This window comes from Cynocephalus volans, chromosome 5, assembly GCF_027409185.1.
Source record: "Cynocephalus volans isolate mCynVol1 chromosome 5, mCynVol1.pri, whole genome shotgun sequence".
NCBI lineage: Eukaryota > Metazoa > Chordata > Mammalia > Dermoptera > Cynocephalidae > Cynocephalus > Cynocephalus volans.
The window spans coordinates 92,719,738-92,734,889 of record NC_084464.1 but is presented as its reverse complement, the minus strand read 5'-3'; the positions used below and the strand labels follow the sequence as shown (position 1 = coordinate 92,734,889).

General features: G+C 32.1%; 1 protein-coding gene across 6 annotated transcripts in view; it reads left to right on the top strand.

Moving 5' to 3' along the window:
- The window catches only part of RNGTT (RNA guanylyltransferase and 5'-phosphatase), a 303,195-nt gene that overhangs the window by 97,546 nt on the left and 190,497 nt on the right, over positions 1 to 15,152 (top strand). For all 6 annotated transcript variants that reach the window (XM_063096565.1, XM_063096564.1, XM_063096563.1 and 3 more), the window contains one exon: positions 3,040 to 3,204. In XM_063096565.1, the coding sequence (XP_062952635.1) occupies positions 3,040 to 3,204 (165 nt within the window). The remainder of the gene's footprint in view (positions 1 to 3,039; positions 3,205 to 15,152) is intronic.

Genomic DNA, 15,152 nt, shown 5'->3' with positions numbered 1-15,152 from the left:
GATGCAGGGGACTGTCTATTCTGCCATCTTGACTGGAACTCTGTATTTCATCTTTTTTAGTTTGCTTTTCCTGATTACCAATGAAGTTGAACATATTTCATATGTTTATTTTTACTCATTTGGAATTTTTTTGATGTGTGATTTAATTGCAAGTTTGCATAATTGAATTTTTCTATTTGGATATCTGTATTTTCTTCTTCTTTATGTGTAGGAATTAGTTGTCTTTTTTTTTAGTGGCTGGCCAGTACGGGACTCTGAACCCTTGACCTTGGTGTTATAACACCATACTCTAACCAACTGAGCTAACTGGCCAGACCTAGTTATAATTTTTGGATGTTAAACCTTTCTTGATTATATGTGTCTATTGATACATGTCTATACATCATATAATGTCTATTGATGTGCAGAAGTTTTTAATTTCAATGAAATGAAACTTATCAGACCTTCTCAAAGATTGTGCTTTTGTGTCTTGTCTAAGAAATTCATCTGTATTTTGTTCTAAAAATGATTGTTATGCTTTTGGTCCTCAGGTCTATAATTATTCATTCAACAAATATTTATTGTGTGCCTATTACTGTATTTCATGATTTAAAGTCAAATATTTTTTCATATTTCTGATATTAGAATGCATCATATATTTAATTTACTGTGGGACCTTTATTGATATTAACCACTTTGCTTATTTTTCATCACCAAATCAAGGCCACTATTAGAAAAAAAAATTTCTTTTTGAAATAATAAATCTTTTTAATGCCTTAGTTTATTGTTTTGTCCAGGAAGAATTTCACTGATCATCTTTTGTATGTCAAGTACTATTCTAGGTATTGAATGTATAGAGACGAAAAAGACATAATTTCTTGTCTTTAAGGAATTTGTATGTTAGTGTACTGGCCTTCAGAGAAAGGCCACTTTCACAACAGTTCATTGGGATTTGAAAAGAAAATAAGAGAACTTCTGTTTATTTTTTAATCTATTTATTCATTTTGTTTTTGTGTTTAGTAACATATGGTCTACAGTGGCACATGTATACAAATTATGAAAAATTAATATGCATAGGTTATATACATCTGCTAGGATATTTGGATTGGGTGTAAAATCAAAACAAATTTTCAGACCACTCATTTTCTGAATGAGAATATGAGTGTAAAGAAAAAAATTATAATAATATCATAACTATAACAACAAAAGTGTATAAGAGATGTTGTGGTATTAGAAAGGTGGGAATATTCCAGTTTATCCTGGGTATAGATGAGTCACTGAAGCTTGGAATTGCAGACAGAGTGACACAAATTAGTTTTGAAGGATTGCATCTTGCAGGTCAGGAGTATTAGATGGTTTGTTAGTGTTCTTGATGTGTGGTGAGGTATGGGACAGAGCAGGAAATGAAAATGGATTGGTGAGTAGGGGGCCAGATTACTTGAATAAGGCATTTTAACTTAGGTCTTTATGTGATAGGGCACTATTGGAGGGTTTTAATTATGATGATGACATGACCATACTTTAAATGTTTTGAAAGACAATTCCATCGGCAGCATGGATAGTGTTTTGAAGTGAGGAGGAAACTGAAAACAGGGAGGCCAGTTAATAGTTATTGAATGTTTCCCCTCGTCTAGTGATTCAACATCTGTTTATTGAGAACTTCCTTTACTGTAGGCATGTGGACTTGAAAGTGAACTTGCTTTTGATCTGTTGTTGTATTTGTGAATATTGTATATTTTAAGTTGGAGAGCATCTAGGAGGGAATTTAGACTACTTACATAACTTTTAATAGTTGTTAGACTCTTCTTTTTTTTAAAAAGAGGGGGCTTGCTTGTTCCACTTTAATTGTATAGGTGTCTGGATTCCTCTCATAGGCCTAATAAACAAGCCTAACATTTTAGGTTTTTCAACCTTGTTGATGACGCAGGTTGCATAGAAAAGCTCACACATGGATTGTGTGGTTATTTACTAACATTTCCTCAATAACTACCCTTACAGACAGTTGTATGCCTTTGTATAAAGAGAATGTGTTCTACCTCATACCTAGTTCTTGCTCACTTTGTCTTTTCCTTATTCTTTGCTGGGTATCAAAGTTGTCATTCTTCCAGAAGTTGAGAGAAGGATATCCCTGAGGCATATCTAATGTTGTTCACCCCTTAAGCAAGTACTGCCACCACTATGTAAACATTAGATTGGGTAGTATAGATTAGAGAAGAGGAAGAAAACAGAGAAGATATGAAAAAATGCAATTGCAAAAGCAAAGAGTAGTAGTTTATATGCCATTGAGGTGCTGTTTACTAATCTAAATGATTACTGTCAACCAGATGATGTGTTATAGTTATGTTCATATATACCATATGGATTAGGGCAAGCCCCACCCTCAACTCATACAAAAGTGTACATGTTCTTTTTATTTTATGACTCAAACCATGTATGTTTAAGGACACTAAGGGGAAAGTTTATTAGGGAATTAGAAGAGAACTTTATCATTTTATAAATGTATAACTTTGAACATATTGTGTAAACTTTTTCTGTGCAGTATTAGTTTTCAGAGTCAAAGATGTGTTTGTCTAGTATCTTCTACTTATTGATGCTTGTAAAGTGTTAGTACTTTAAGCAACAAAAAGCCCTGTAGGTGACTATGCTGGTTACTTTGAAGTATTATTTGTTTGTACTTTACTGAATTATGTGGATTTTAGTTTTTATATGGGTATTTTACTAATTTATATAAATAATAAAAATGACTAGTGAGTATATTGATACTTTAATTCAGATATAAAATCTTTGGATCAACTTAGAGTAGAATCATGCCACTTTCCCATAGTGTTTTATGCAGTTATAATTATAAATATCCATATGGTATATATGAACAGATTACTAATTATGTTTCTATAATTAGTCAAACTAATTATTAGAGCTGGCATGTATGGTTGTGTAGTCTGTGCACTGGACAACTCCAAAGGATGCTATTTACTTAGACTAGTGTATACAGTGTGGCATTCTTGATAATTATGTTGATAAAATAGTGTTGAAATTGAAATAATTGTCTTTTTAATTCAGGCACAGCCAGTTGGAGATTGTGATTTTAATATACGTCTGCAATGTATAGAACGGGAAATTATAAATCCTCGACATGAAAAAATGAAGACTGGGCTCATTGACAAAACACAGGAACCATTTAGTGTCAGAAATAAGCCATTTTTTGATATCTATGCTTCAAGAAAGGTAAAGTTTACTTTTTCGTTTTCTGATTAGTGGTTATAATGTAACTCAGCTTGTGAGAGGACTACGAATGCCATTTTGCTGCCCAGTTGTCTTTACTTTACCAGGAATTACTTGAATTAGATATAGCACTATTTTCGCCAAACATATATGATTGCCAGGCTTCTCCTCTTTAGTAAGATTCTCAGTGTTGTAAACTTAAACTAGGTTGCTTCTCTGTTTCTTATGCCTGTAAAGTGTTAGTACTTTAAACAACAAAAAACACTGTAGGTGACTATGTTGCTTATTTTGAAGTATTATTTGTTTGTACTTTACTGAATTATGTGGGTTTTTGCTTTTGAATAAAACTAAAAGCTGTACATGCTTTTAGTTGAGTATCCCTTATCTGAAATGCTTGGGACCAGAAGTGTTTTGGATTTTGGAATTTCTCAGATTTTGGAATATTTGCAGGATGCTGGTTCACCATTTCTAATCTGAAAATCCAAAATCCAAAATGCTCCAATGAGCATTTCCTTTTAGTGTCATGTCAGCGCTCAAAAGTTTTGGATTTTGGAGCATTTCAGATTTGGGATTTTTGGGTTAGGGATATTCAATCTGTAATAGTTTTTGACTAATGGCTGTTGGTCCATATTATGTTCTTTTAAAAGCTATAAACAATAGAATTAAAAAGAGTGAAAATGACTTTTTTGGTCTGTTCTTATACCTCCTGAAGGTAAAGTGTTTGGTACATATTCTTATTAAAAAAATTCATTTATATACATAAGTATATACACACACATTTTGAAGGTTTCTTTTATTATTTTTGTTGTTTTGACACCTAAAATGGATCATATTAAGTATTCTGGGACTGTTGTTTTTTCACTCAACAATATGGCTTGGTGATATTTCCATGTCAATGTGTAGAGATTTGCCACTTATTTTCTACTGCTGTATGGTGTTGACAGTAAAGATACACCATAAATTAATTTACTATTTTTATTGATGAATTTTTTGGTTGCTTTTAGTCTTTTGCAGTTACCAACATTATTTTAGTGAACATCTTTGCTAATATGAGTGGGTATTTCTTCAGCGTAAGTAGAAATAGAAATTTTGGTTTTAAAATTATAGATAATGTTAGTCACTGCTACCAAATTGCCTTCCAAATAAAGCAGTTCCATCTCCATAAGATGAGAGAGCTCATCCTACTACTGTCAGCATTCTTTTCCTTTAACTTGTAGGCAAGGAAATGTACTCTATTATGAAGGTGCGCATGAGTTCTAGAGCCAAGAACTGGGTTCATTTCTTTGCTCTACTCCTTTACTGGTTTTGGAATATTTTCCAAGATACTTAAACTTTTCCTGCCAGAGTTTACTCATCTGTAATATGGGGTTAGAAATTATGGGTTGTTACAAGAAAAATCTAAACCCATTAGTATAATAAAAATGGCATTCATGAAGAGAAAACAAACAAACAAAAAGGCTATCTACAACCTAAGGAACCTACAAACACAAAAAACAAACAGTAAATCAGAAAGCAAGGAACAAAAGACACCTAAGACAACCAAACAACAATCAATAAAATGCTAGGAATAAATCAACACCTTTCAATAACAACTCTTAATGTAAAAGGCTTAAATCCCCCAATTAAAAGACACAGACTGGCTGACTGGATTAAAAAGGAGGAACCAACTATATGCTGCCTTCAAGAGACCCACCTCACCCATAAAGACTCACATAGACTAAGAGTGAAAGGATGGAAAAAGATTTACCATGCAAACAGAAAAGAAAAACGAGCTGGAGTAGCTATTCTTATATCTGACAAAGTAGACTTTAAACTAAAAACCATAAAAAGAGACAATGAGGGACACTACTTAATGATAGAAGGACTGATCCATCAAGAAGACATAACAATCATAAATATGTACGCACCCAATGTTGGAGCAGCCAGATTTATAAAACAAACTCTACTAGATCTAAAGAAGGAAATAGACACTAATACCATAATAGCAGGGGACCTGAACACCCCACTATCAATATTGGACAGATCATCTAGGCAAAGAATCAGCAGAGAAACACAAGATCTAAACAATACTCTAGACCAATTGGACATGGCAGATATCTACAGAACATTCCATCCAACAACCTCAGAATATTCATTCTTCTCATCAGCACATGGATCATTCTCCAGGATAGATCACATATTAGGTCACAAATCAAGTCTCAATAAATTCAAAAAAATTGGAATTATCCCATGTATTTTCTCAGACCATAATGGATTAAAACTAGAAATCAATAACAAATGAAATTCTGGAAACTATACAAACACATGGAAATTAAACAGCATTCTACTTAATGACATAGGGGCCAAGAAGATATAAAGCAGGAAATCAAAAAATTTATTGAAACTAATGAAAATAATGATACATCGTACCAAAACCTGTGTGATACTGCAAAAGCAGTATTAAGGGGGAAATTTATTGCATTACATGCTCACCTCAGAAGAATGGAAAGATGGCAAGTGAACAACCTAACACTTCACCTTAACGAACTAGAAAAACAAGAACAATCCAAACCTAAAGTTAGCAGACGGAAAGAAATCATTAAGATCAGAGCAGAACTGAGTGAAATTGAAACCCAAAAAACAATTCAAAAGATCAATGAATCAAAAAGTTGGTTTTTTGAAAAGATAAATAAAATTGACAAACCATTAGCATGGCTAACAAAAAAAAAAAAAGAAGAGAGAAGATTCAAATAACAAAAATTAGAAATGAAAAAGGTGATATTACAACTAATTCATCTGAAATACAAGGAATCATTCAAGACTACTATAAACAACTCTACGCCAACAAGTTTCAAAATCTAGAGGAAATGGATAAATTTCTGGACACACCCAAGCTCCCAAAACTGAGCCATGATGACGTAGAAAATCTGAAGAGACCAATAACAATAAAGGAGATTGAAGCTGTTATCAGAAAACTCCCAACAAAAAAAAGCCCAGGACCAGATGGATTCACAGCAGACTTTTACCAAACATTCAAAGAGGAATTGACCTTGATTCTTTACAAACTATTCCAAAAGATTGAAACAGAAGCAATTCTCCCAAACTCATTCTGTGAAGCAAACATCACCCTGATACCCAAACCAGGTAAAGATATATCCAAAAAAGAAAACTACAGGCCGATATCCTTGATGAATATAGATGCAAAAATCCTCACTAAAATACTAGCAAACAGAATACAGCAACACATATGTAAAATTATTAACCATGATCAAGTGGGATTCATCCCAGGGATGCAAGGTTGGTTCAACATACGCAAATCAATAAATGTGATACACCATATTAATAAAATCAAACACAAGGACCATATTATCATCTCTATAGATGCTGAAAAAGCATTTGATAAAATTCAACACTCATTCATGACAAAGACCCTCTATAAGTTAGGTATAGAGGGAAAGTATCTCAACATAATCAAAGCCATATATGACAAACCCACTGCCAATATCATCCTGAATGGGGAAAAGCTGAAAGCTTTTCCTTTAAGAACAGGAACTAGACAAGGATGCCCACTCTCACCACTCCTATTCAACATACTGTTGGAAGTACTAGCCAGAGCAATCAGAGAAGAGAAGGAAATAAAGGGCATCCAGATTGGAAAAGATGAAGTCAAACTGTCCCTGTTTGCAGATGACATGATCCTATATATCGAACAGCCTAAAACCTCTACAAAAAACTCTTGGAGGTGATAAATGATTTCAGCACAGTAGCAGGATACAAAATCAACACACAAAAATCAGTAGCATTTCTATTCTTCAACAGTGAACATGCAGAACGAGAAATCAAGAAAGCCTGCCCATTTACAATAGCCACCAAAAAAATAAAATACTTAGGAATTGAATTAACCAAGGATATGAAAAATCTCTATAATGAGAACTACAAACCACTGCTGAGAGAAATTAGAGAGGATACAAGAAGATGGAAAGATATCCCACGCTCTTGGGATTGGAAGAATGAACATAGTGAAAATGTCCATACTACCCAAAGTGATATACAAATTCAATGTAATCCCCATCAAAATTCCAAAGACATTTTTCTCAGAAATGGAAAGAACTCTCCAGATATTTATATGGAATAACAAAAGATCATGCATAGCCAAAGCAACACTGAGCAAAAAAATAAAGCTGGAGGCAGAACACTACCTGACTTTAAACTATACTACAAAGCTATAATAACCAAAACAGTATGGTACTGGCATAAAAACAGACACAGTGATCAATGGAATAGAATAGAGAATCCAGAAATCAACCCACACACCTACAACCATCTGATATTTGACAAAGGCACCAAGCCTATACACTGGGGAAGAGTCTGCCTCTTTAGCAAATGGTGCTGGGAGAACTGGATATCCATATGCAGGAGAATGAAACTAGACCCATACCTTTCACGATACACTAAACTCAACTCAAAATGGATTAAAGAATTAAATATACACCCTGAAACAATAAAACTTCTTAAAGAAAACATAGGAGAAACACTTCAGGAAATAGGACTGGACACAGACTTCATGAATACGACCCCAAAAGCATGGGCAACCAAAGGAAAAATAAACAAATGGGATTATATCAAACTGAAGAGCTTCTGCACAGCAAAAGAAACAATTAACAGAGTTAAAAGACAACCAACAGAGTGGGAGAAAATATTTGCGAAATATACTTCTGACAAAGGATTTATATCCAGAATATACAAGGAACTCAAACAACTTTACAAGAGAAAAACAAGCAACCCAATTAAAAAATGGGCAAAAGAGCTAAGTAGGCATTTCTCTAAGGAAGATATGCAGATGGCCAACAGAAATATGAAAAAATGCTCAACATCACTCAGCATCCGGGAAATGCCAATGAAAACTACACTGAGATACCATCTCACCCCAGTTAGGATGGCTAAAATCCAAAAGACTCTGAACGATAAATGCTGGCGAGGTTGTGGAGAAAAAGGAACTCTCATACATTGTTGGTGGGACTGCAAAATGGTGCAGCCTCTATGGAAAATGGTATGGAGGTTCCTCAAACAATTGCAGATAGATCTGCTATATGACCCAGCTATCCCACTGCTGGGAATATACCCAGGGGAATGGAAATCATCAAGTCGAAGGTATACCTGTTCCCCAATGTTCATCACAACACTCTTTACAATAGCCAAGAGTTGGAACCACCCCAAATGTCCATTATCGGATGAGTGGATACAGAAAATGTGGTATATCTACACAGTGGAATACTACTCAGCTTTAAAAACGAATGAAATACTGCCATTTGCAACAACATGGATGGACCTTGAGAGAATTATATTAAGTGAAACAAGTCAGGCACAGAAAGAAAAACACCACATGTTCTCAATTATTGGTGGGAGCTAAAAACAAGTAAATAAATTCAATGACACACACACAAAAAAACCGGGGTGGGGGGGAAGAAGACATAACAACTACATTTCCTTGAAGTTGATATGACAAGCAAATAGAAAGGACATTGTTGGGTGGGATGGGGGAGAGGGAGGAGGGAGGGGGGTTTCGGTAAAGGGCGACAATAATCAACCACATTGTATATCGATAAATAAATAAATAAATAATAAATAAATAAATAAATAAATAAATAATAAATAAATAAATAAATAAATAAATAAATAAATAAATAAATTCCAACCCAGCAAAAAAAAAAAAAAAAAAAAAAAATTATGGGTTGTTATATGAATTTAATGAAACATTATATATACAGCCGTTAGAAAAGTATCTGACATGTATGAAGTATCAAGTAAATGCTAATTATTATCATTTTTGTTATATGGATTTGTAAATATTTTCTTCCACTCTATTGCTGTACATTTATTTTTTTATATAGTGTTTTCCATAAGTGAAAAGTTCAATTTCTATGTGGTCAAATTTGGCAGTGTATGTCTCACGTCTTCTGGGTTTTCTGTCTTGATTAGGAAGCCCTTCATCTCCAAAATGTTTTCCTATATTATTTTCTAATATTGTTGTGATTTTGTTCATAGATACATTTATATGCTCTATTTTAAATCTTTGATTCCATTGTGGAATTGTCTTCTGTTTCCATAGTCTATTTAGCATTTTGAAGTTTCTGCTATTCACTATCTCTTCTTCATGCTCTGAGATCTCACACGAACACAGTAATTCTACTTATGCCTTATCTCCCATTTTCCTCTTCATTCTCTTTTCTTCCTTTTCTTTCTCTTCTTATTTTTAATATCATTGCTACTAGTATTACTACTAGTACTATTGTTATTATTACTGCACAGTTTATTTTCACTAGAATGATTACCATATCAAATATTTAAAAGCAAATGTACATTAGTGTTTCTGCTAAGACGTGACATATAAACTGAAAATTAAATCATCTTCTAAAACTTTCTCCATTTCTCTTTAGGGCTTTTGGTGGGATTCTTATTTCTTTGTACACAAATTACGTGTAGTGTGTTCTCTATTTCTGTTATATATTAAGCTATTTACGATTCATTAAACCCATCTCAATTTCTTTTTCTTTTGTCTCTTTCCCTTTCCCCTTCCCCCTCTTTTATTAATTCTTAGCAGTCTTGGATATCTGTGTGACATTCTTGCTTTTGGTAGTGATTACCTTTCTTAGAAAACCTAATTGGTACTTCTCATTGGTAGAATATGTTAGTTGACTTTCATAAAGCTCCGCTTTCTTTGTCAGAACATAAACATGTTTTGAGCATTCACACCACATGGTCCCATACTTGTTTGTATACTGATAAATATTTAAAACTTTTTGGAAGTTTTAGAAAGGATAAAGTGTCACATTTGGTGTTCAAAAGAAGGCTAGGTAGTGATTTCCTAAAATGCCTCAAGGAATGATATACCTTTCATGAAATTTGTCATCTTTTACAGTCAGGTTTGTAGTGATTGAGAAACCTGGTCTGGGAACTATTTTCTCTTTTCACATTTCCCTATTATAAGTTGAATTTATAGTTCAGCTTTGAGGAGAATAGCAGCGTATTGTGAAATCAGTAGTACTTTTACAATCAAATTGCACGTGGTATTCAGGAAGTTGTGTTCTGGTGGGACTTTAATTTCTAAACTAATAACAACCACTGTTTTATCCAGGTTTTGGGTGTTTGAAGAGTTGATATTGCAAAGAACCATCATGGTCTTTTTATATGCAATTCAGGGAATGGTAGCAATGAAATTATTATTTTTGGTGGGGGGTGGTGGTTATAATAAGATTGTACAGGAAATATAGCAACATATGCAGTTATATGTATTAATTTATTTTTATCTGCTCCCAATCAAGTCCACTTAATTTGGTATTCACATTTGGATATAATATTAGCAGTAATCCCAGCACTAGTGAGTGCTTATCTTTTTTTTAAAATCTCAACAGATACAGTGTTATGATTCTACTTTTACTAATATTTTGTGTAACAAAATATGTGCTTGTTGTTAAAAAGCTTGGCATAGAACTGTTGGTTGACCTCTGCTGCAATCATCTTCCCACCATTCACTGCTTACCTTTCGTGTCTGTTTTGGCAGCAGGTCTACTATAGGGATGCCTAAAAGAGCCTCTATAGTACTGTGCTCAATGGGTGGGGTAAAGATAAGGTTAATACTTAACATGGGCCATGTCCTTCATGGAAATCTACTGACTAGAACTACGTACTCTTATAGAAATATTTTCTAATTTGTAAATACAGTGTAAAAGTTTGGCAAAATCCAAATTGCTTCAGTTGGGATTTGTTGAAGTTCAGATTTAAGAAAATGTGTCTTAGATAATATATTCCCATTAGTCAAAATCAATGCTGCTTAGAAGTATTTGTTAGTGGATGACATCAGAAATTTTCTTTAGGGATCTGAAGCAGTTATGTGGAATAACTTTTCGTCTGCTTTTTTAGTAGAAATACACAGTGCTCTTAAGTTTTTCCTTATACTTAGCTTATATTATTTCTTTTAAAAATCATAGTATATTCTTTTTTGAAATGCAATTGTAATTCATGGAATTTTAAAAATAAGGTCTCCCCATCCCCCATGTTTTCAGTTCTCACTATTGTTTTTTGTCCTCATGTTTTCTCTTGCCAAAGTGTTTTTGTTCATAGAACACAAAAGGAAAACACATTTTGTAGCAGAGTTGGTCTAAAGGGTAAGACTTTAGTAATACCAGTTACAGAATAGTAACTACAGTTGACAGGTTATTGCTGTAGAGATTTCTATATTTGCTAATGGGAATGGTGAAATAGTGATATTATGAAAGATAAAAGCAATTTGTCAGGGAAGTATGTATCATCTCTTTGAGGAATGCTAGTTTTTATGTGTGTTGAACAAAATTTACAAGTGTAAAACATGCATACTGTTTTTGTAGAAAATAATATAGTTTTATTTCTGTATATCTTTAAAATCTTGAAGATAATGTTTATTGTAGAACTTTATTAATATAGCTCTATTGACAACCTCTTTTGTCTAATTTGATCCATCAAACACAATGAAGGGATAATGAGCTGTTCAGTTTTTAACTTTAGTGTGCATAGTTAGAATACAGCACCCAAAATAGTAATACCCAGTAGCAATTTTTCAAATTACAATTCTACTTACATTTCCAGTTTTAAGGCCAATTAAAGAATTATTTCAGTAGATTATCATGGCTAACAAAATTTTAAAAGTATGCAGTAAAATGTTTCTCTGAAAGTCCCCCATCCATTTATCACCTTCTCAGAAAAGTAACCATTGCTGTTAGCTTTTAGTATATCATATTTTCTTTATGCATATATAAGCAAATACATTTACTTATATCCTTACCATCCCCGCCCAAGAAGTGATTTTTTTTAACACACTGTTTTGTACCTTGCTTTTTTTTATTTGACAGTATATCTTGAGTCCCCTCACCCCAGTGTTGATGCATAGAGATTGTCCTCTTTTTTTTTAACAGTTGAGTAGATTTTTATTGTATTAGTGTACCATAATTTAACTATCTTATAGTCATAGACATCTGGATTATATATCTCTCTCTCTCAACAGACTAAAAACTATATATATTTCCAACTAAAAACCATATATATATGTCAACAGGCTAAAAACAATCCAGATATCTATGTCTATAGGATAGTTAAATTATGGTACACTGATACAATAAAAATCTATTCTCATATGTGTGTATATATATATATATTTTTTTTTTGGCATATGGATATCTGATTCTTACTGCACCAGTTATTGAAGAGACTGTCCTTTATTTCATTGAATCGCTTTTGCACCTTTATAAAAAATAAATTGTTGTCCATGTCCATGTCTGTTTCTAGACTATTCTGTTCCCTTAGTCTATAATAAATCTTAAAATCAGATAGTACTAATTTTCCAACTTTGTACTTCTTTTTCAAAGTTATTTTTGCTGTTCTAGGCCTTTGTACTTTCATATGAATTTTAGAGTCAGCTGTCAATTTCTACAAAAAACCCTGCTGGGATTTTGATTGGAACTGCATTGAATGTGTAGATCAATTTTGGGAGAGAATTGACATACTAACAATGCTGAGTTTTCTAGTTCATTACTCTGATATATCTCTCCTTTTATACAGGTCTTCTTTACTGTCTCTCAGCAATTTTTTTAGTTTTAAGTATCAGTTTTGCTTATCTTTTTTTCAGATTTATTTTATACTTTTGATACTATTGTAAATAGTGTTTTAAAAATTTCAATTTCTGATTGTTGGTAGTAGATAGGAATAGATTGATTTTTTTTTTTCCTCCAAAGGAATATATTGGTTTTTATATATAGATATGTTATCCTGGAATCTTGCTAAACTCACTTATTACTCTAATAGTTGTTTTGTAGATTCCATCAGTTTTTTTACATAGACAATTATTTCATCTATGGGAAAAAAAGCCACTTTTTCCTTTCTAATTCAAATGTCTTTTATTTTATTCTCTTGCCTTATTGTATTGGCTAGAATCTTTCATTTAATGTTAAGTTTTATTCTCTTGCCTTATTGTACTGGCTAGAATCTTTTATTTAATGTTAAGTAGAAGTAGTGAGAGTGAACAGCCTGTTTTTTTCCTCATCTTTGGGGCAGGAAAATTTTATTTATAACTATTAAATGTGATGTTAGCTGTAGGAATTTAGTGTAGATGCCTTTTATACAAGGTTAGTGTTTAAAGTTGGAAGCTGATGATTTTGATATACTAATCTTATTTATCCAACTCTCTTGCTGCATTTTGTTATTGCTTATAATAATTTTTCAATTGATTCTGTTGAATTTCTAGGTATAAAGTCATATTAAATGTAAATAGTGATAGTTTTACTCCTTTCTTTAGGTTTTCATGCATTAACTTTTCTTTTCCCTACTCCAGTTATACACAAATATATTTTAAAATTGTAGTAATAGTTATAGGGATCTTTGTCTTGTTTTCTGACTTGAGTGGGAATGCTTTCAGTATTTCTTCGAAGTATGATATGTTGTTTTTGAGTCTGAGATCTATTTTGTCAAGAAAACAAGTATCTGTTTGGTTCTATTTTACTGAGTTATTTTATTTTTCTGGGTTTTTTTGTTTCTTTACTGTTGTTTTTTGAGTTATTTTATTTTTAATCAAGAATGGGTATTCAATTTTGTTAAATGGTTTTTCAGCAACTATAGATAGAATACTGTTATTTTTTTCTGTTTAGATCTGTTTATCTCATGAATTATATGAAAAGATTTCCTGACATTGATTCATTCTTGTGTTCCTGGGATAAACCCTACTTGCTCTTAGTTTTTTTTTTTTTTTCAATTATATTTATATTATTTTTGTGGGGTACAGTATGTTGTTTCAATATGTGCATATACTGCATTAATATATTATTTTAAAAAATTTACTGCCCTGTTTTTTCCCCTAACATTTTACTTAGGATTTTTGCATTGATGTTCATAAATGATTTCACATTCTGTAAATCTTTGGAAACATTTGCATCAACGTTATACTTGCTTCAGAAAAAGAACTTGGGATTTTTTTTTTCTTTTTTGTATGTTCTAGAACAGTTTTAATATAAGCATTGGAATTACCTGCTTTTTTAAGATTTTGAAGAAATCCCCCTTGGCTTTGTGGTTGGCTTAACATCTTTTACATTTCTCCTATGGAAATTGGTATGTTTAGATTTTTTTCTCTTTTCTGGAAGCTGTTTTGGTAAATTATGATTTCTTAGTAAAATATCCATTGATGTAAGACCTTAAGTTTGTTATTTTTTGTGGTTATTTGCTCTCATATGATTTTTCTTATGTGAATGTTTCTTTCTTTTTTTTTTTTTAATAGTAGCTATTTAATTTTTTCCTCTAGTAAACCAACTTTTAGATTAATCTTTTATTTATGTCGTTTTCCTAGGCAAAGCCCACTTTTATTTTTATTAATTTCTTTTTTATACCTCTCTTTAATTTTATTGTCCTTTTCTAACATTTTGAGGTAAGTGCTTTTTAAATTCATTAACTTTTATTATTTTCCTATAGATTTTAGTACCGAAAATTTCCTTCGGAGGCTGGCATAGTCTGTTGTCTAGAGGATAATATCTGATAATTTCTTTGTCATGTTTTTAAGAATTCTGTAATTTTGTTTTATTTTTTAGTCTTTCCCATGCTTGCTAGAGTCTTAACATTTCTAGTGGAAGGGCCTTTTTTTCCGAATTTGTTCTTAATTTAAATTTTAAATTTTATTATATTGAGATGAGAGAATATTATCTGTATTTTTTCTACTTTTTGGAATTTATTATAAGGTGTCACCAATTCTTTGGACCGTTTCTTAGACACTTAAAACATGACATTTAAAAGTTTTTAGGGTAAAGATTCTGATATATGTCAATCAGAGACATCTTACTAATTATATTTTTGTTTTTAGTGTTTTATATCCATATTTATTTTCGGTTCAGTTGATTTGTCATGGACTAAGAGACGTGAATGAAAGCCACTTGACACTAATGTCTTTGTTTAATTATAAT